The sequence below is a fragment of the Aulonocara stuartgranti genome (genome assembly GCF_965226115.1).
Source record: "Aulonocara stuartgranti genome assembly, chromosome: 7".
NCBI lineage: Eukaryota > Metazoa > Chordata > Actinopteri > Cichliformes > Cichlidae > Aulonocara > Aulonocara stuartgranti.
Genome location: NC_138945.1, coordinates 29,813,604 through 29,835,000, shown reverse-complemented (window position 1 = coordinate 29,835,000; position 21,397 = coordinate 29,813,604). Strand labels below are relative to the sequence as shown.

General features: G+C 43.0%; 2 protein-coding genes across 2 annotated transcripts in view; one reads left to right on the top strand and one right to left on the bottom strand.

Moving 5' to 3' along the window:
* snx30 (sorting nexin family member 30) overlaps nucleotides 1-14,588 on the bottom strand; it is a 14,877-nt gene extending 289 nt beyond the window's left edge. The window contains exons 1-9 of the mRNA XM_082542059.1: nucleotides 14,259-14,588; nucleotides 10,729-10,944; nucleotides 9,012-9,122; nucleotides 8,737-8,895; nucleotides 8,172-8,361; nucleotides 6,655-6,854; nucleotides 5,008-5,097; nucleotides 4,511-4,663; nucleotides 1-3,440 (exon numbers count right to left, since the gene is read on the bottom strand). The exon at nucleotides 1-3,440 is cut by the window's left edge and continues 289 nt beyond it. Of these exons, the coding sequence (XP_082398185.1) occupies nucleotides 3,363-3,440; nucleotides 4,511-4,663; nucleotides 5,008-5,097; nucleotides 6,655-6,854; nucleotides 8,172-8,361; nucleotides 8,737-8,895; nucleotides 9,012-9,122; nucleotides 10,729-10,944; nucleotides 14,259-14,393 (1,332 nt within the window). The 5' untranslated portion in view covers nucleotides 14,394-14,588 and the 3' untranslated portion in view covers nucleotides 1-3,362. The remainder of the gene's footprint in view (nucleotides 3,441-4,510; nucleotides 4,664-5,007; nucleotides 5,098-6,654; nucleotides 6,855-8,171; nucleotides 8,362-8,736; nucleotides 8,896-9,011; nucleotides 9,123-10,728; nucleotides 10,945-14,258) is intronic.
* A 513-nt stretch (nucleotides 14,589-15,101) lies between these two features.
* On the top strand, nucleotides 15,102-21,388 carry LOC309710914 (SOSS complex subunit C-like). The gene is made up of 4 exons (XM_082540775.1): nucleotides 15,102-15,439; nucleotides 18,986-19,082; nucleotides 20,076-20,163; nucleotides 20,930-21,388. Exons 1-4 carry the CDS (start codon nucleotides 15,415-15,417, stop codon nucleotides 21,026-21,028), a joined length of 309 nt encoding a protein of 102 aa, XP_082396901.1. The 5' UTR covers nucleotides 15,102-15,414; the 3' UTR covers nucleotides 21,029-21,388.
* Nucleotides 21,389-21,397: the final 9 nt, after the last annotated feature.

Genomic DNA, 21,397 nt, shown 5'->3' with positions numbered 1-21,397 from the left:
TCTTCATGTGCGAATCCACGCTGCCGGGACGATGAGAGGAAGAGTGAGGCATTGGGGGTGGAGGATGTTTGGCCTGGAAATATTTGAATGAAAACTCTCCCCTCCAACAGGCTCATAACAGACGTCCCTGTTTGAAGGATTTAACCTGAATCAGCTTCATATACAGCATTTTTTGAATGTGTCTCAACTGACTTTAGACCAGTTTGTTTTCAATTTTTCAGCAAATTAAATTAGAAAGAAAAACAATTTTTTTCCCCAGCAGAAGTTTCTGCCAGGGCCTTGAGCTACATATTTAGTGCAAAACAATTCAGCAGGCACATGTAGTATAATAATAATAATAATAATAATAATAATAATAATACTAGGGCACTGGCTAATAGAGAACATTGATCACACTAAACAGAGCTATTGTTGGAGGTTTAATGTGCATCAAAAGTAAATCTGTTTTGGTTGTGGCAGGTTTACACTGTTCGTGCACATCTCTAATCCCTTTTAAATCTTTATGCACTCATATAAATCCCAAAGATGCCCTCCAGTTTCATAAATGTGTGTCTCACATGTCAATTACTTCATTTACACCAAAGCGATGCTCTACAGATGCACCAGTGCCTAATGATAAGAAATCAAGTAACAACAACAACTCACAATCCTCAGCAGATACCAATGTTATACCTTAAACAGAACAGGAAATGTGTTTTTCAAGCTTTATTATATTTATTTGTTTTAGTTTTTTTTGTAATATTTATGCTACATTTCATCCAGTTACTTCTCAAACTGCACTCAGGGTTCAGTGAGTTTTAGCTACAAGCAAACATTTAATGTTTTTAAACCGATCTGGGGTTTTCTTTAGTATAAACAGATGTATGATCCCTTTAATTGATAAAAGCTGGCACCTGATGTGTTTGTATGAGTACAATCAATGTGGGAGCAGCTACAAATACTGCTCAATAGCACTACTAGTGGACTACTACTAGAACTTTACAGTCAAACTCTAAGGTTTGAGCTATTCAAATGCAATGGAGTTATTATAGGACAACAGTATGGGCAAAAATGATCGTAGTAAATCTTTGGATTTTCCCTTTTAGCCCTGGTGCATCCATAGGCCGCTCCACTGCAGCTGCCTCCGTCCATAAAGATACTTTTTATTCACATTGTTGACTTCTACTAGTTACAGAGTAGCTGCTTCACTCTTTTAAAGCTTAAGGGTAAAATGTGAAAGGCAAAAGTAGATAAGGACAATAAAAAAAGAGAGAGAACAAAATAAACCCAGTTCACTGGCAGCTGCAGACGCCTCGTCAGGATGCTGCAGCGCTTGCATTTGGTTGCATGGAGGCGCAGGCTCAGTAATGTGACGGCTACTTTACTTGATTGTAACAAAATCTGAAAGCAGCTCTAGTCTGGAAATCCTGTCAGTGAAGGAGAAACTCTTAACCAACAGGAGGACAAAACGTGGTGACTGTGGAAATGTCACATGACTGAGTCTGCCTGGGCGTCATTGGTCAGGTTTTAGCTACTTTCAGAGTAAAAGGAAAGCAGAATAAGCTTTCCTGTGTTGGCAGTAAATCAGAAAGTTTTAAATATTATGATTGCAGTGAGGGGATTTTTCCCATTCAGGAGTTGGAAAATAATAAAGGAGTGTGATGCAAAAAGTGTGCCTCACATACAGGGCTCCACCTCATTATCCCATGAGTCACAGCTGAGCAGATTGCTAACAGAGCTGCACCGCAGAGGGTTTCCATGCTGTTCAGTACCTCAGTCTCAGCCCGTTTGGTTAAAACAGGCAATTTAAGAATTTAAAGTAATGTGTTGCATCGCTCAGGGTGTCGTTTTTTGTTTGTTTGTTTTTTGCAATGTCTCACTCTTAACATGACACAGCAGGGATTTTTCCACTAGCCCCAGAGGTTTTAGTTCCTCTGTAAGCCAGCAGCATGAACACACTGACACCTTATATTCAGGATTCATGGCTTTCTTAGGGATGGTTATGCATGCTTCAGTGCAGGGTTTTATCACTTAGGCAAGGAAATAATAATAAGTTAATTTAAAAAAAAAAAATCCAATGGTAAAACATTTACGTCTTCTTACCACTGGAGCCTTTACCTTATTATTATGAACCAAATGCACCGTTAACGTCACCAACTGAGGTAAGTCTTTGCTTAAAGAAGAAGAGGAAGGGTATAAATGGGAATGGTGAGAGAAAGACGATATCAAGAGAAGCCAAAAGAGGTAGCTCACTTCTTCACTTCCCCCTCATTTCAAAAGCATGGGAGAAAACTATTAACAGCTTGGCCACAAGGTGGAGCCGCTGTTCTCTTAAAAACTCCACCTTCCACAAAGTGACCTCTCAGACAAACCTCAGCGTTCAGCTCAGACGCCCATAGAAGCTTGTTGCCATCACTTAAAAAAACAAACAAAAAAAAAAAACAAAAAACTTTTTGCTACCTGTAACTTAAAAATCTGAGTTATAATCTCAAAATTTCAAGTTATTTTCTCATAAGTTTGAGTTAGTGAGACCAGAGATTATAGCCCAAAATGGTGATTTATAGATGGCAAGACCTTGTTTTCTTCTGTAGGCACCTTCATCGTCATCGCTGAACACTGTTTATCTCCATTTATCTGTGAGGGTTTGTAGCAAAAAACAAAAACAAAAACCAAGACATACTAAAGTGTCCCTTAGGGAAAACACGCAGAGGTCCCACTTGAACATTTTTCACATACCACCTGATTTTTGTGGGTTATTTTTAATAACAGGTGCAGGAACGACAGGGGTGAAGTTTGTGACCTTTGGTAAAAGTATAGAGTAAAAAACAACAAAAAACAACAGGTGTGGTGCTTTGAGTACAAGAGAGTAAATTCCTGTTCATTCACTGTCGTATTTCCCAGAGGCTTTTACAACCTGGCAGGACAAAGAAAAAAAAAACAAAAACATCTTGAGGATGTTTTGAACACATCTGAAACAAACCTAAGATACTTCATAGACCCACACAGCAGCAACACCTTCATGAACAGTTTTCTCAGTATGAAAATGGGAGAGCGTTGAGTAAGAGACTGCGGTTAAATAAATACAAAGCAGCGTTGGCAACCGACTGTTAACTCGAAATATAAAGTAGAAAAAGTCAAAAAAGAAACAAAAACTATACATAGTAGGTTTCTCCTCTTTTCCTAGCTGTCCTCGAATGCACCGTATGTTTCCTCCTTAGCGGACCAAAATCTTAGAGGGAGACGACTCCCCTCATACAATCATCTCACAGGAGAACAGGGGCCCCGAGTCCAGCAGGTAAACCTGCTGCCCTGTTGGTCTTTTTCCGTGGCATGAACGAGAGAGTGTGTGTGGAGAGACGGAGAGAAAGAGATAGAGAGATGTTTCAGTTCGTCTCACTCGTTTTGTCTTCAGTCTGTTTGTCCTGGAGGAGAGTTATGAGCGACTCCCACGCTGCCTGGCACTGCGCAGGGCGGAGAAGGACGAAGAGTCGGCCGACGTGGGGAAAGAATGAGGTAAAAGGGAAAGATTGGAATTATTTAGGTGAGTTCTGAGGCTGCTCTGAAAGATTTATGTTTGTAAAAGTCATGTTTTCACAGTGAGAGCTCAGAAATCTGTACAGTGATTCCACACATCTGCCACAGAGGCTGCTGAGGATCTACCAGATAATAAAAAAAAGTCAGATGGCTCTAGCACTCACACATGAGTACAAAACAGTCTCTACGGGCTAATGAGCGAATGCGCTTGAACAGTTTCAGAGAAATTTCAGGGAGGATAAGGCTAACAAACTAAATACTGTTTGTTATTTTTATGCATTGAAAAATAAACATACACAAGATCATGAGATCATGAGAAGAACAAATAAACAACCTTTGTAATTAAAGCACATGAAAGAAACAAGATGAGAATTTGTAGTCCGTCTTCTTGAGATCATTATATTGTTAGCAAGTCTTTCACACCTTTCCTAGGCCTCATGACATCCTACAGTTGTAGTCAAGAAAACGGGACAGGAGGTAATTATGTGGACTGACTGCACGCCTGCTCATCCTAAGCATGTGCGTTTTCCACGTAGAGAAAACCAAAAACAAGGTGAGAGTTGTGCGTAATCAGTGCAACGACGGCGACCAACAGTTAAAGTTCATTTATAGTAATACTGAGTTGTGCTCGCATCATTAAATAATATTTCTCTAGTCTACATAAGCTTTTTTTTAAACTCAAATAATAAGAAACTGAAAAAATGAACCTGTTTTTTATATCTTAAATTAAGTGCAGACTCTGTACGCATGAATAGATGGGATCACTTTGGAGAGAGGTTAGTGTTTGTCTTCTTGTCATCTGTTGACCCTCCCCCCCCCTGACGGCTGCACATCATTTAGCGTCTCCCTAACTGCTCCACTGTTTTCAGTCTTTATGCCACTATAAAACTGGAAACACTGGTATCAGTGGGAGTGTCTCCGGTGACCTTTAAGAACAGCTCGTGTGCTGCCTGAGGCTAAAAGCTGGAGTGTTTTTACAGAAATTACACAGGCGTACCTTTTCATAATGGGTGACGTTTTTGTCGGCCATGCCGGTGAGAAGCTGCTTGAAGTCTTGTCTCTTGTTGCTCTGCCAGCGCTCCCAGTCTGCCTTCAGGTCAGCGTTGAAACACTCCATTTTGTCCTGGCATTTCTCTACCTCCGCTGGTATCTGGTATAACACAAACAACATCAGCTACAGGAGCCATAGGGGACATAATACAGGACTAATTTACAGGACAAGAATCACAAACAACATCGCCGCTCGAGCGGTGCAGGAGCGTTGGTGGGGATGGGGTGTGTATTAAATCCTGTGATGTTTGTATGGGCAAAAGATAAAAATGAACAACTTTATTTAACATCCGACAAATCTAACCTGGTCACCTGAAGAATGATCTCTTAACTTGTAATTTATTAAGTTTTCAATTCTAAGAATGCCAGTGAAAAGTAAAGACGCTCCCAGAAGTGACAAATGCAGAAACGGCAGATTCAGATGAAAGGAAGGGGAAGGCTCACGGGCGTTCTGTCCTCTTGTTTGCGCAATACGGCTGCTTCTAGACGGCCTTCGTACTCCGCTTGGCTCTGGTCTCGCTTCCTTAAAACATTCTGTAAACAGACAGAGAAGGTCATACGTTTTATTTTGCACCCTTAATGTGACACTGTCCGAAGTATTTTATAAGAAAGACAACATGTGCAAACTGTTAAACTGAGACAGAGATGCTGAATCAGGAGCTTGGCGAGGACAGGACATGACACATGCAGAATCTCACACCATACTTCCTCTATTCAGGTTCAAAGGTGATGAAAGCAGTCGCTGCTCGACTGTGTGCAGGCAGAAGGACTCGCACTTTATGCTGTTCTGGGTAAATTTCTGCCCCCGCGTATCTTCCTTATGTTCTCCGCTATAAATAAATGAAACTAATCCACGGTTAAACATTACACATTTTTAAGCTTGTGCCTGCGAACCGAGCAGAACTGCCGTTTCCACTCTTTTCCATCCAAAACCTATAAATGTGTTTACAGTGGAAAACTTCAGTAGAACTTTCCTCTGCTAATTTTAGCTCAGCAAACCAGACATCTTTTTTTCTTTTTAGTTTGGAAAGAAACAGGCAAAAATATTTTAATTTCACATAAGTTTGCTTCTTTTTGTCACTAGGTTTGAGACAATGACACGGTTTTTGTAGTTTTGCCTCTCTCTGCCTGCACAGTCGAGATGTGGTTGAAGTGCAGATGTTCTGCTTTAATTCTGGTTTAACAAAATAACTGTTGAGGAATATTGCTATGTTTATACACAGACCCCACATCTCCACAGGCTCAAAACTAACTGGACAAGCTAACATCATTTTATGAGGATTGTCATGAAACCCTTTTGCAGTCAATGACCACCCAAAGTGTAGAACCTATGGACATCACAAAAAGCTGTGTTTCCCTTCCAGGCCTTTATTTTATCCTTCAGTGGGTTTTTTACCTTCAGTAACTGAAAAGCACGCTCTGGAGTGACATCAGGTTGACTTTTAAAAACATTCCCTTTCTTTGCCTTGAGAAACCCCCTGGTTGTTTTGCTTTGCGTCATTATCCATTTGTACTGTTAAACACTGTCTGATCAGTTCTGCCCCATTTTGCTGAGTGTACGGCCCTGTATGACTCCCAATTCACCCTGCTCGTCTATCAGCAGCATCAATACACATTAGTGCCCTGGTTTCACAGGCAGCCATAACAGATGATGTTGTATGCTCCAGGTCAGGAGCTGTTTTTGTTTCACTTCCCATCATCCCATCATTCTGGTAAACGGTTCATCTATGCAAAGAAGTTTTTTGGCCAATACTAATCTGGTCCTCGTGCTCCAGAGTGTAACCACGCTTTGTCTTTTCAGCCTAACAATCGCTTTTTTCACTTGCATATCTCTTTGGACTTCATGTTGATCTTTTATCTGTCATGAAATAACAAGAGAACAGGCCTCATCTGGCCATGAATGTTATCATCAGCCAATTAATTACTATGAGTTAGTATAAAATGTCCAAAAAATTCTAAACAGTTAACGCTAAATTTTTGTTTAACCTACACCCGGGGACTAATTAGCAGAAATTAGAACACTTTATTTTGTTCCCTTTTCTTGACACATCAAGCAGACGTTACACGTTTTTAGTGCCACCAACTCCCTACCTTCATTGATTCGATGTAGAGAATGTATTCTCTGAGCACGGGTAGAAAGTCCTGGCCCATGTTCTCGCTCATGTCCTCCAGCGCGCCGCAGCACGTCGTCACACAGCCAGCCACGCCCTCCAGAGGGCGCTGCAGCTCCTCCTCTGACCCCGCCCAACTGGCATAGACTGTACCATACTCGCGTAGCTCAGTTAGATACTCTAGTCGAGAGATGGGGTGAAAGAGTTGGTTAGGTCAGATCTGACTTCTTAAAGTCAGAGTTACTGCAGAGTACTAGTGCTGGGAAATAAATCACAGCAAAGCCACAAGCATAGTTTTTTTTTTTACACTATTGTTTTTAACTTATTTTCTGTACAGCACTTTGGTCTTGTGCTGGGTATTTTAAAGTGCTTTATAAAAAAAATTGGATTGGATTACACTCCATCACCTCACAGGTCTTTATTATTTACAGTCATCAGTTTCCATCTTATCTCCTCTAACAAGGCCGCCGCGGACAGCCACTGGTCTACAACTTGAACAGATGGTGCCGAGCAGCACTTCACGTGGCTGGTGGCAGTTATTTACACAGTCACTTTTCATGCATGAGTTAGGCCTGCAGTTATCAACCACAAGGCCCAAAGGTCTGTGGATTCCTCTTCAAACAAACACACTCCACAGTCAATACTGCATATCAACTCATCCTAAAACTCATTGCTTGTGTCCCCGGTACAGACTGGACGATCGCACATGAAATTCAAACGCCGATGCTACAAAATGCTACCAGCAAAATGGCCAAGAAACGTAATATAAAGAGCAAGCTCCAATGCACTATATGCACTCGTTGCTTGCTGGTGCCTAAAATACACATTTGGAAGAAGTAGCCTCGATGAAGTTCATCTGTAACCACAAGCACAGTGGTAAACATACAAATAGCTCCTCTATAGTCACTGAGGCTACGCTGCAAAGAGCACAGCACCATATGAATTTGGCTGCTTCCTGCGTGTGCCTAAAATACACGAATGGGGTAAGCAACTCTAGAGAATTTAACTCTTTATCCAGCCATAGTGCTTTATACATCTAAGGGTCAGCATGGAGTTTAATATATTTGGTAAAATAAAAACATCCTATACAAACGAAAGCTTCTCTTCTGGTTTTTAGCTTCTTCTTTTTTTTTTATGATTCAGCATAATTATTTCTCCTTTTGTGGGTTTAATTTAGAATGGAAAAAAATAGATAAACAGTTCACCATATGTAACAGCAAAGGTGTCGGGGACTTTTGATGATGATACGAGCCTCCTACGCCTCCTACATGAGGTATTTCAGGCATGTCCAGCTAAGAGAAGACCACTGGCCAGCCAGGACACTCTGAATAGGTTATGTCTCCCTGGCTAGCCTACAAACACCTCAGATTCTCTCCAGAAAAGCTGGGCAGGTGACTGATGAAAGCCATGTAAGAGCATCTGTGCTCAGACTTCTCTGGAAAATAGATGAAGGAGGAAGAATTATCATGCTTAAATAATATTTCCTCGGCCCCTTACCTGATTGCTCTTTGAGGATCCTCTGAGCGATCCGGTCGATGGTTCCCAGTTTCTGGTTAAAGGTGTCCAGGTACTCTCCCATGGCGCAGAACTCAGGAGGTCGCACTCGCAGCTTGTAGCCTCCAGCCACGTTCTTCACAGACTCACCCACTTTGGATAGCAGGGCCAGACCCTGACGTTTGTTGAGGTCCTGCGAGCAACAGCATGATCTTGATATAAATAGGCAGCCACATAAGTTTCAAAAGGTTAGACAGTAAAGAAAATATGATGGTAATCGTGTCTCCTCTCCTCTTCTCAGTGGAGATCGAGTATTGGTGGCGATTAAGACCATTTGAAGGTCTTTCGTCTTAAAGAGAGCAACAAAAACTTTGCTTAAAGACATTTTAAGCAAGGAAATAAGAGGTCTAAATTTTGTGGTTTTATATTTTTCTGAAAGCTTACAGCTGAGGTTGAGCCTTTTGAATTTTCATTTATCACGCAACAGCACTCATGATTTTCCTTTCTTTTTGACCTATATTCATATATTAGTGGGACTGCTTTTCTTCATGGGAGACCCCCATCTCACCTTGGCAGACAGGAAAGCATTTAGATGAGGGTTGAAGGAGAGGACGGGGTGGTCTGCAACTCGTTTCAGGAACTTGTCCAGGGCCTTCATCCTCGTCTCCACAAACTCCTCGGAAAAACGATCGACCACGCCCTTCATCACAAACTTCTCTGGTAACGGCTGGAGATGGGAGGACGACGGCAGAGCGGGGACAAGACCGGAGTGCAAAAGAGAGCGTGAGAGGTTTCTAATTGGCAAGTGGCACAGCTGGTTGCAACAAAGCTCGTGTAACCTACTGGGATGAGGTGGGTCGGCTGGCTGTCCTCCAGCTTGGTCCTCAGCCAGTCAAAGTCCTGATAGCGCCGCCGAACAGAGTAGTCCGGCAGGTCAAACTCTATCCGTGTTGTCTGAGGAAGAACACACACAAACATTTCTAAATGAAATTCTTCATATAAAAAAAAGGAAGAAAGAGCTAGAAAAATCCAGCATGTGACAAGGTGGTAAAGTCAAACAGGTCCATGAACGCAGCCTTTTGTGGCCGAGTAAATTTTACACCGTTTGTGAGTTATTTTGTAACAGTTTAAGTTAATTTAGAAAGAAAGAAATGGGAAAATCATTTAGTATTCACACTAGGCAGTGCATGTGTACACACACAAAAATGCACTTCCTGTCTCTCTGAACATCAAGGGTCAAAGGTTGCTTGGACATGTCTCCCCACTGAATCGGTTTATGTCATTAAGCGCTGAAGAAAAATAAAACAAAAAACAAAAAACAGAGGATCCACCCGCTAAACACAAGTTACAGAATCTCCCTTGCGGAATATCATTTTCCAGGAAAGGTTCATGTATCTGAAACGACCCGTTTTATCAGGACACAAGCAAATTCAGGTCTAACCGGTTCATTCCATCTCAAATAAATTATTTAAACATTTTCTGCACAACCACCTCTGATTTACTTGAAACCTTTATGGTTTTAAAATGTGGACATACATACATTGTGAAATTTTAGCCTCATATATCAAATATTTTTCTAGATTTTTATTTTCGGGCTTACCCTCCTTCTCGCGAAACCCGCAAAATAAATTGCACCAGGCAATCTGTCACATAATTGTCCCTTTGTTTCACTGTGGGTTCAGAATTTGGTGTCCATGCCTTTCTAACAATGGACAATGCAATAACAACAGCTTTACAAACAAAAAACTCATATACACATAAAAGTGTAGATTTAACAGATTTAACACGTGATTTCTGCTCCAGCATCCATTTCTCTCTTTGTCTGGAGGTGGCAACATTCTCTTGCCTGCTGCTGCTCCTGTGACAAAAGCTGGCAACTATAACTAATGTACATTTCTACATCACAGTATTTTTGAGATAAAACATCAGTGTGTCTGTGGCTTTAAACTGGAGGTTAACAACAGCAATCTCTTAAAACATATCTTAAAACAGCAGAAATTAAGAGATGTGAAAACTGAATTTAGAAAAAAAAAAAGGGGGCTCAGTGATTAAACAGACAAAATACACCCACTGCAATATATAAGAGTCTATGAGCTGTCACCATGTAACCTTTCACAGCTTCATCAAGAAAAGCCTGATTCCTATCTACACATCTTAAGTTGTTAAAGTGCTCTGTGGACAAAGCCCATACAAATGTGTCAAGTGTATTTTCCTCTGTTTACATCCTTGTTAGGTAGCTTCCCTACCTGTGCTGCTGCACTGCTACACAGTCATAAAAACAATGCACTGCAAGTCAAAAACACCACAGAGTATCTTTAACTTACACCTTCCTCACTGGTATGTTTTTCTAATTAAATATTCATTTTAACACTACAGCACAGGATTTTTCAGAACCTCCAGCAGCTGCATTAAAGCTCTGCGCCATCATTAAATGCAGGTCGAAGAAAAAAGGAAAAAAAAAATACAAGAAAACACTAAATAAAAGTTTAATTAAGCAATTATTTTCTATAAAATAAAACAGAGTTTGTTCACATTATCATGACACCAGCCTGTAGCAGACCTTGGTGGAGACTCTGTAAGTGATGTAGGTCTCCATGGTGGAGACGTGTTTCTTTGGGTCGTCGACAGTGACGAAAAGGTCGTGGGTTTCTGTGTCGGCGTAGGGGTCCCTGCCATCTGAGTCCAAGTCGTCGTCCAGCTGCAGCCTGTTGAACAGCACGGACGCAGAAGCCGGACTCGGCGTCTCAACCGGCGTCCCGTTGGTCAGCCCCACTTCCTGCATGTGAACAGATAACCACAACATCATGACACCAAAATACAGATGCTGCACTCTGCAAACAAAGAGTAAAACACAGATCCCGATGCTGCCACTGCAGTTTTTTTTCCCCTCTCTGTCAATGGCGCTCTTGTTAGGCCCGTGCAAACATCCTACATCTCCTACACTGTCCTAACTGAATGATGGATAATGGGAGGGAAACAAACAGCTCTGGCATGAAATACTGAGAATTTTTTTTTATCTTATCTTCCAAGTAAATATATAAAAGTCACTGCTTTCCAAGGGCCTTACTTAAGAAATAATAGTTTAGAAGACTAACTAAGAGGTGCTGCTAACAGTAGAGGTGCAGTCTCAGGAGTGCACTGGGCCAATATCCCGCACTGTATGTTGGGAGAAAATTGATCATGAATTATTAAAGCTGTACTGGCATGGAATTGAAGTTGAGAAGATTTTAATGCTGTTCTATTATCTTTTTGTTGAGCACTTTTGGATGCATATTGCAGGAAAACGCATGTATTCTTTTATTTTTATTTATTAGTCCTTTATTTATCCAGGTAAAAAAAATCTCATTTCCAAGAGAGACCTGGCATCATGGCAACAAAAGTCAAAATACATGTACCACATAAGTATATAACACTTAAAACAAATACAATATCCCATACAAACATGTGAAAAATATACAATAACAGATCAAATTAAGAGCGACATTAAAAACAATCACATTGAGTAAAAGAGTTATTCTCTCGTTCCTTTAAGATGGACTTAAACTCCCCCAAGGTAACCAATTCTGATACTTTCAGTTCCTTCTCCAGATTCAGATCCAGGAAGCAGGGGCAGCGTATCTAAAAGCCTTTTCCCCCAATTCTGTTCTGATTCTTGTCTAGAAACATGTAAATAAGGGGTGAAAATATCAGTGGTGCAACCAAAAACTGCACAAAGGATCATTTTTGTTAGCAGGAAACAACATAACACAAACAGTTTTATTATGGACCGCTGGAATGAGGACTTGTAATGTAACATTTGATTTTCTGTGAACTTCTGGTGACAAATCTCAGCGGCTGTCAGAGTCTTCTATGGCATCACATGAGAAAAGGAACTACTTTCGTTGTGTGAGAGGCTCATGTTCAAGCACAATTACCTTTTCTTTAAAAAGAAAAAGAAAAAAAGAAAAAGAGGGTCTGTGGATAAATTTCTACTTCAATCGCTGTCAAAAGAAGTGCTTTCCCTCAGTTTGTCCACACAGTTTCTTCACACTGCTTTCACTCATTGCTGTGCACACAGGAAACACACACACGGGCGCTGATGCTGTAAATTCTCTCTTTTTTTTTAAACACTTTGGTGCTAACCTGCTTTGGTAATCACAGTTGAGATAATTGCATTGGGCTGATGTTAATAAGCAACAGGAGAGTCCAGTACGCACTGACAGTGAGGAGGAAAATAAGAAAACTGTATGTGTCTAACAGACACGGCAGAGCTGACAGATGTTTGTGACAACCAGTCCCGGCATTGTGGCCAATCAGCAGATATTTAGAGCACAGGTGTTACTAAATACATCAAGTGCCACGACAGCATGTCAGTGAGTCACCAAGCACCGAATGGAATTTAACCCTCACCATCATCAATGTAATATTTCCACCTGAGCTTTTTTTTGTTATGGACATGTTTGCATATTTTAAACACTTATGGTCACGCCTAAAATATGAACTTGCCAACTTAAAAAAATTATACATGTTTATGTTAACACAAACTACCTGTGCCTGTTTTTGCAGGTTAAAGCTGCAGCAAGTAGGACCTATGCTGCTGTGATCAGTTGTTTTGCTGTCCCAATGCCTGCAATTGTGCCACTTGTGAACTTGCTAAATTTGCTCATGCAACCACTTTCATACTCTCTCTCAGACCTCAAAGTGACACAATGTAAATCCTTGCTTTGTCCTATCAACAGCCCAGACCTCAAAATAATCAAATGAACATCAAAATCAGTAATAAAGAAAATGTGCACTTCAATTTTTATGTGACTGATCCAATCTAGCACCACTTTCATACCCCTCCCTACAGACCAACATGGGCACACGCCTATTAGATAAATCTGTTGCATCGGTACACACACCGACAGATGCAATTGGGATTTTTAATCATAAAAGAAAGCCTCCATCTGTCATTATCTTTTTATACATATGATGTGTTATTGCTCACCTGCCCACCCTTAAATTTTTTTGCCGTGGATGTTTGTGTATTTTTCAAGATTGGGCGTCCATCTCCCCCACAGACTTTGGGATCGAACCTTTGACTCATCACATTTGCGTTTGTCCACTCTACCTGAGTGAATTCTACTTCCTTTGCACTTTTTTGCTCTTTGTACTGTTCACCTGATCTGGTCTGAAACAGCCTGTGATTGTCCAAAGTCTTCCATCATTGACCAGAGTTTATGAAGCCTGAAAACAGACAGCAAGGGAGGTGCAGGAGTCCAGTTCCCTTTTGATTAGTTCCCACTCAGACCACTTGAGCTGCAGTATGCTTAATGGGTTATTGTGGTGTTTGTTTCCTACAGCTTCTTTAAGGAACTAAAAGCACCCTTAGGCATGCAATTTCGGTGTTTAACATTATACACCAGATCCTAAGAAAAATAAGATCTCTTATCTAAATAGAATGATATTAGACCTGCTCTGGAGCCTGTGGCATTTCCATTTTGTTAAAATGACTGGACAAATGGTTTGACAGGAGCCAGACCCATTTGGCCTGGGTAATCATGTACAAGGAAAAGCCACAACCATAATGATGCCAAGAAGCTTCATACTGGCAGTATTACAGCATCTCCTGTAGGCAATAATTAACCTCAGTATCAAAGTGGTTGCTACAGTTGTTACTACAGTAAACACAGCAGCAGCAGAAGCAGGGAGAATAAAAGCCATGTGATATGCTTGGATGGCCCAACTTTGTTTACTCAGCTCACCGGGGTTGAGATGGATGCCATGCCCACGTACACACATAATCCATCTTAAATACGGTTTTACTTGCGAGTTTGTGTCGATTAATTTGGGCAAGATATCCAAACTAGGTGAATTTGCTGTTTCAGCACTGATTTAGTGGCAGACTCAGAGGGTTCAGCCATATGCTCTAAAACCTCAAATGCAAACAGAAATGAGTGTTTTCCACAGTTTCCTCTTTAAACTTGCATCGGTTTTCTCCTACTTATTAACAGGGGGAATGATAAACACTGGCGTCAGCCGTAAAACACTTTAATCAAAGAGGGGTTTTGTTTGGGTAAGCGTCCTCTTTCCATCCCCCACCGTCGGTGAAGCCCCATCAGATCCTACCTTATCCCTTCCACCGCTGACGGTGACATCTGGCCCGGGGGAGAGCGGCTCCTCGGCGGCGGACAGCGGGTGGAGAATCTCCGTGATGGGCTTTTGCCCCGAGCTGGCCAGGCCTCTCGGAGCGCTGATACTCATTGCGTGGAAGGCGGGAAGACGTGGCCGGGTATCTAAGGAGGTAACGGCTGTCCGTTTCTCCGCGGCCGTTACGGTTCTGGAGACAAAAAAGAGGCTTTCCCCCCCTCCTCCGTTCAGGGTCTCTTCAGCTGAGATGTTTCACTGGTTGCTTGACCACAACTGTCAGCTGACTCCTACTGCGCAGTTCCGGAAGTTAAACGAGAAGAACCTGGATGTAAACATGTCAGTCACGTGACAAATGACGAGGGAATCGCTGAAGATCGTCTACTAAGAAGATGTACGAACAGATTTGCAAGCAGATTTATATTTTACAGAAATACATGAAGAAACAAAACAGGTTATAGTTTACAAATGGCCCAGGAAAAAAACCACAAGAAGCTAAGTCAAAATTTTAAATTATTACTATATCAAAATTGCAGGTTATTGTCCTCAGATTTCAGGTTATCTCAAATTTTTAAGTTATATGCCTCAGAGTTTTGAGTTATTATGTCAGAATTCCCACTATGTCTGAAAATTTCAAGTAATGTATCTCAAAATGTCTTGTTACTATCCCAAATTCTTATTTAAATATAAAGAAATCAATTAGTTGATTATATATATATATATATATATATATATATATATATATATATATATATATATATATATATATATATATATATACTTTTTTAAATTTCCTGAATAAAGGCAGAGTGGGTCCTCTTTCCTTTGCAGTCTTTTGTAATTGTGAAACCGGTACACGCGTTTAAGAAACAAAAATGCGGTGATGCACAGATACACAGTCGAGAGTTTTATCGTCTGTTACGAAGACACTTGCTGAGGTGTCCATCACCAAGTCCTCCTGTATGGTCTATTCTCTCTAACTAACTTACATTAATCACCGTTGAGGACTTTTACCGATGAGCAGTTTCCAGTAGCGTCGAAACAATCGCAGCGGGAAGGAAACACCAAGCATTTGACCGTTAATATAACCTGTTTGGGGTTTTTTGGTGTCCGCTGTTGACCTCTCCGACTCTCTGAGATGACTACTAATCCTCCAGGACAAGGTAATTCATTTGTTTTGGGTCATTTAAGTTCTTGAGAATCGGCTGCTGAATACAGGGGCGTAACTACCAGCTCTGGATACCCTGAAACAGCCCCCTCCATGAGGGAGGAATAGGGCAAGAACCTCGAAGAATGGGAAGCGGATTTATCAGTTAACTTAGACCAAAACTTCTGGTCTCAGATATGCTTAAAAACCTTTTATTTAATTAGAAATCCCAGTCTTCAATTATTTCAATACAAAATACTACATAGAGTGCACTATACAGGTCATCGGATGTTCAAGATGGGCTTTACGTCTACCAACAACTGCTCACACTGTCAAACCAATACACCGGACAATTATATCCACGCTCTTTGGTTCTGTCCACCAGTTCAGAAGTTTTGGCGCGAGATATGTGAAGACTTATCAAAGTGTCTGAAATGTAACATTCCAATTTCCCCTTTAGTGTGTTTGTTGGGCAGCTTAGATAATGTCACTACAGAAAAGAATATCGCCCATATGGTTTTCACTGCCCTATGCATAGCCAAGAAAACAGTCCTCATGAACTGGAAAAATAAAAATAATCTTAATTCTAACCAATATAGAAATTATCTAATAGGTTACATTAGTCTTGATACAGCCTCTGCCACCACATCAGATCAATTGCTCTGGGCTCCTTTGATCAGCTCCATCACCTAGTGGGGGTGGGGGGTCATAGTTTGGTCCTACCTTCGCCGTTGTGATTGGTGTGGGGGTAGGGACAGGCTTGGGGCGTCGGGGGGTTCCCCAGAAGCGTCTTCCTTGGAGGGCCCAACCCGGGGTTGCGGTCATGGCCTGTTAAGGGCTCTGTTGGCTCTTAGGTGACTGTTTCCTCGTGGCTGCGTGCAGCGGGGCTAGGGGAGGGTCTGTGCTGACGGACGTGGGTTACTGACCTGGGAGCCTGGCTGTCCCTGGTTGTGTCCAGGGCAGGCGGGATTCTGGGGGTGCTCGTCTCTGGGCTGGGGCCATGGCTGGGCCTTGGGGGCTTGGGTCCTGGTTGGTGTGTCGCCAGGGTTGTGGGTGTGTGGGTGCATGGGGGCCCAGCCCTGGAACAGGGTGCCGCCGGTGCATCAAGCCACCTGGGGGGCTCTTCAACTGGTGGGGGAGGCTTTTACATCTTACAGGATGTCTCCTCTCTCCAGGAAGTGACTCTGCAGGTGGGGAGAGATATAGGAGAGGTGGAGGAAGATCTCAGCCTGGGTGTCTATTGTCTTGTGTAGTCTGGAAGATAAGTGGAAGACGGGGTGGGTGCAGTTTTCTCTGCGGTGGGGTCAGGTGGGCTGCCCCAGGCTCTGTGGGGCCGGGCGGCACTGCTGAACTGGGCCCCCAGTCCGGATGGGCCTGGGCCCCCTTTCCCTGGTGGGTTGTAGAGTGTGGGGGTGCCTACTGGGGTCAGCAGGGGAGCTGGCCCCAGGGAGGGGCCACTCGCCCCTCCCTTCCTTCCCTCCCCATCTCCAGCTGCCTCCCTCTTCCCGCGCCACCACAATCACCCCCACATGCAGGGCCTTGGGGTAAAGATGTGTCACCAAGGTGCAGGGGAGGCATCCCCCCCCCCCCCCCCCCCCCGTCCCCTTCTGGCTGCCTGTGCCTCAATTTTATCCCACAACTTAGACATTCACATTACTCACACTCTCATAACACATACATATAGGACCTTGGTGCTGGGCACGCTACACGGAATCCAAAAGACCATCAGGGTGTACACCCCACCCCTGGCGTCGTTGCCCACCTCTCAATTTTAAATACACGTAGACATTGAGGGCTATCAGGAGGGGCTATGCGCTTACCTGCTGCTCTCTGGCAGGTAGCTCCATGCCCTCCTGGGTTTTAAAGGCACCTTAGAACACACATGCATCAACACTACATAAGAGCGGGTGGAGGGAGGTTTGGAGTCTTCTCTCACCCCCGTTCTCTGCAGCCTGTTGGAGCGGGGGGGCTAGGAGGAGTTGGCCGTCCGACTGGGGTCTGGAATGTGGGGCCTCCCTGCTGCTGCTGAGTCGGGGCGGTCTGCCTCTCCCCACCCCAGGGAAAAGGGTAACACCACCTGGGTCTGGGTTCAGTTTCCCCCTCCAGGGGCAGGGGGACCTAGACCCGGGGCTTAGAGTACGCTTGGGGAGTGTGATTGTGTGTACAGTGTCTCTTTATGTCTGTCTCCACGTTGGGTGAGTGCTGAGTAATTGCATATGAGAGCATGAGGGTGGGAATGGATGTTTGTATCTGTGTGTGCCTGCATTTCTGTGTCTATATGTCAGGTTGGGTATCAGACGCCACCTCTCTGGGGACATCTCAGGCCCTCCAAGGTTTGGAGGCCTATCTCCCCCCACCACTCCCCCTGCCAGTGGCAGACGCCCTCAGACATCGGTGCGTTGGTGGTTCTTTGTGTTCGGGGATGGGCGTCCAGGTACCCACCGGCTCACTTCTGGTGGGTGCTTGTCGGAGCCTGGGGCTCGCTCGGGCTCCTTCGGGGGTGGGGTGCCCTCGGCCTGGGGCTCGGTCACTCTGGCACAGCTGGCTGCGGCGGAGCTTACAGGCACGTCACTGCAACCCCCACCCCCCCCTGGCTTCTGCTCCGCGGCTGCTGAGTGACCCCTCATCTGGGGCTCTCCTCAGCTCTTTCTGGGACAGTGGCGCGGCTGCCCCTCTGTTGGTTTTCCTTGGTCTCTTGTGCTCTGGGGGCCTCTGGATGTCTGGAGCCTTGATCTCCTCCATACCTGCTTCATGCCCTGGAGGACGGGGCTGTGGCTCCCCACACCCTCTAGCAGATCATTACATGAAGGAACCTGTTAAATACAAGCGCACTCACGCTCACAGGTGTACACACGGGTGCTCACACACACAAACTACACTCTTTTTGGCTGCTACCTCAAAGCACACTGTGCGCTGTCGATCTTACGTGCTGCACAATAATATTTAATATTTAGTATTTACTGTTATCTTCACATAGATCATCGCGATGATGTTGTTTATTATATTGCTCTCTTTTTCTTTGCTTGTTATCTCTTTTTTTCTTTCTCAACAGGTGATCCAGGTGACTGATATGTGTATTTTTTGTCTGTTTGTTTTGTTGGTTTTTGCCCTTTATCACCGCCCCTCTTCCCTGCTCTTTTTCTTTCCCTCTTTCTTTCTCCCTTTTCTTTTCTCCAGTCAAGTCTGTCCCATGTTCAGCAAATGAAAACAAAATAAACAATAAAAGCAAAGGTGAATCAAATAGACCAATACGGCAAGGCTGGGATGGTCCATTTGGTAAAGTAAATCCATTGGGTGTCTTTCTTTGCCTTTAGACAACAATTCTGATGGCAAAAAAACCAAACGGGACAGTCAAAAAAAAAAAAGAACCTCCACGATCACAAGAATCATTTTTATTGTGTTTTCTAGTAAATCTTGCTATAAATAAGATCTTAAATAATCTTAAACACTGTTTAGCTTAATCTTTTTGGATGTTTATTCAACATTCAATTGTAATTACCCAAAAACGTGGCCATTATTAGCTGTCCCTTACTCTCTTTTTTTTTTTTTTTTGGTAATACAGCCTTCCCAAACAAGACCCGGGTGGCTATATTGGCAGAGCTGGAAAAGGAAAGGAGGCGACTGATGCAGAGTCAGTCCATGAATACTCCTGGAGCCAGGTAGGTGTAGTATAGCATAATCCAAGTAACAGAAGGGGGGGGTATTAAGTCTGTGTGTAAAGCTTACCTGGGACATTAGTATGTGTCATGATTTGATGTCCTCGTGTTGGCATTGGTCCTACAACATCATAATTACTGTTGCATATGGACCATCAACTACAACGGTGATGCAAAAACATGAAAGAGGTCATCCAAGGACAGGACACACGCAAGTTATGAAGGTAACTTTGGTTCTGTGAATTCCCAGACATCAAGTTGGATATGTCTCCTTGCACTGCATGCAGGTTGAGATACCATGTTATAGCCTACATCCAGTCTCTAGGAAGCTTCTTGAGCCGAGATGTTCCGAGTGACCAGCATGACTGGCAGTTTCCCGGGAATTCACAGAACCATATTTACCTCTTTCAGTTTAACTCCCACCTCCCTGCCAGTAGCATTAAACAAGATGGCTGGCTTGTATCGGCAGTGCAATAAGGAACAACAGCTGGACACTGTTGTACAGATTTCCCCTTGTGAAACACGTTTCATTGCCATCCGAGATGTGGAGAGACTCCTGACAAATGTGGCAAATAACATCTGAGGGAACAGGTGTGCTCACCACTCCATATGCTTATTTTATTGTAAACAGTCCAGTGGGAAAGTCGATTTTTTTTGGGACACAGCTTTTCCCCTGTTGTTTCAGTTATAACATATTAAGAGATGCTCCGAGTGTGTAAAGCTCTGTGCTGCTTCAAATCCTGAAGCCTGAACTTTAATGCCCTCATTATTATGACAAGGCGCCAGTTGCCTTTTTCTTCTCTAATGTTATGACTTCACAACAATGTGACTGGACATTTGCAGCGATGGTCCTGGAACAATAATTATGATGATGTTAGAACACCAACATATAACCTGTCATTAGTCAGGCTTAAAGAGCCGAGTTCAGGCAGAACAAAAAAGACTTTGGTAATTTTCACATGCTTCCATGCCATCTTTTCCCCTTCAACACTGTAGCATCTCGCTGGCCCGGCCCAGTGTTAAGGACTTCAGGGACAACGCAGAACAGCAGCACATCGCTGCGCAGCAGAAAGCAGCCTTGCAGGTAAGACACCAGAAACGCTACTAGAAGTGCAACCACATTACCCCTCCTCATTATGAATCTTACAGTGATTACAAGCAATCCTACACAGCATACATTAGAAGAGCCTTCTGATAGGAGCCCAACTAATACTGGATTTATTTTTTATTTTTTTAGGTGTAGGTGTGTGTGTGTGGGGGGGGGGACAGTGAGGTCATTGATCCTTAATGTTCCAGTCATTTATTTTACAAGTTTACTGCTTGACTCCACATCACTGTGTCCTCAGCTGTGATTACAGTTACAGTGATTACAGCTGGTGCTGAGCGTGTAAGAGCTAATCTGCTGGATAAACAAATGCCAGATCCCACATCTGTGATCTGAAATCCCAAATATTTTTACTAAGTGCTGGTGAATTAATCATTGGTTCAGGCATGCTGTCTCAAAGCTGCCTGATAGATCTGAGGGCAGCATTTCTTGTAAATTACAGTTACAAGAAAATACCAGTAAATACCAGCTGGGTATCACTTAGCAGTGCGTATGTGCTAATGTAGATTAGAGGTTAGATTTAAAAATGAGCTGCATTTAATCCTCCTTCTATATCATTAACAGTGGGAAATAACTATGATTTGTTATCAGGCTGGCAATATAAATTCAACCTCAACAAGTTAACTGATAAAACAGAATAAATGAAAACACAGATTCTTCATGTCATGCTGGTGGTGTGATTGCGTGTTTGGGTGGCCCTCTGCTGTCAAGCCTGTAGTTAACACCTTTATTTCTTTTCTTGCAGCATGCACATGCACATTCTTCAGGCTTCTTCATCACTCAGGACTCCTCATTTGGAAACCTCATCCTCCCAGTTCTTCCACGCCTGGAGCCCGAGTCTTGACGTTTTACATCCGATCTACCTTCTGGTGTGAGAGGCGCAGCTTTGGAACAAGCTGGGCGCACACCACGTCGCTCATCTTGGACAGCTGTTTGTGATGTCGTAAATGATCTCAGGGTAGTGTTAAATGACCTCTCTTATATTTTCATGACTAGGAAAGCTGGTTGCTGATTTTAGAAAACCTGCACAAGGGATCAGAAGACTGTTCTACATGGCCGTGAAACATTGCAGTAAAGGTTATATTTCGACTGTTTTCGTTCTGCTGTGGATAATAAAAATGTTGCATACATTAAAGATGATAACAGGAGTGCTTCTGGACTCTAACACACCCACTGATGTTCTTTGAGGGTGAAAGATATCAATTTAATAAAT

Bases quoted from the DNA above. Each gene is read 5' to 3' on its own strand.
- LOC309710914 (XM_082540775.1), top strand. From the start codon at position 15,415: ATGACTACTAATCCTCCAGGACAAG. The intron at 15,440-18,985 runs GTAATTCATTTG...TTGGTAATACAG, and splicing joins TACTAATCCTCCAGGACAAG to CCTTCCCAAACAAGACCCGG. The intron at 20,164-20,929 runs GTAAGACACCAG...CTTTTCTTGCAG, and splicing joins AGCAGAAAGCAGCCTTGCAG to CATGCACATGCACATTCTTC.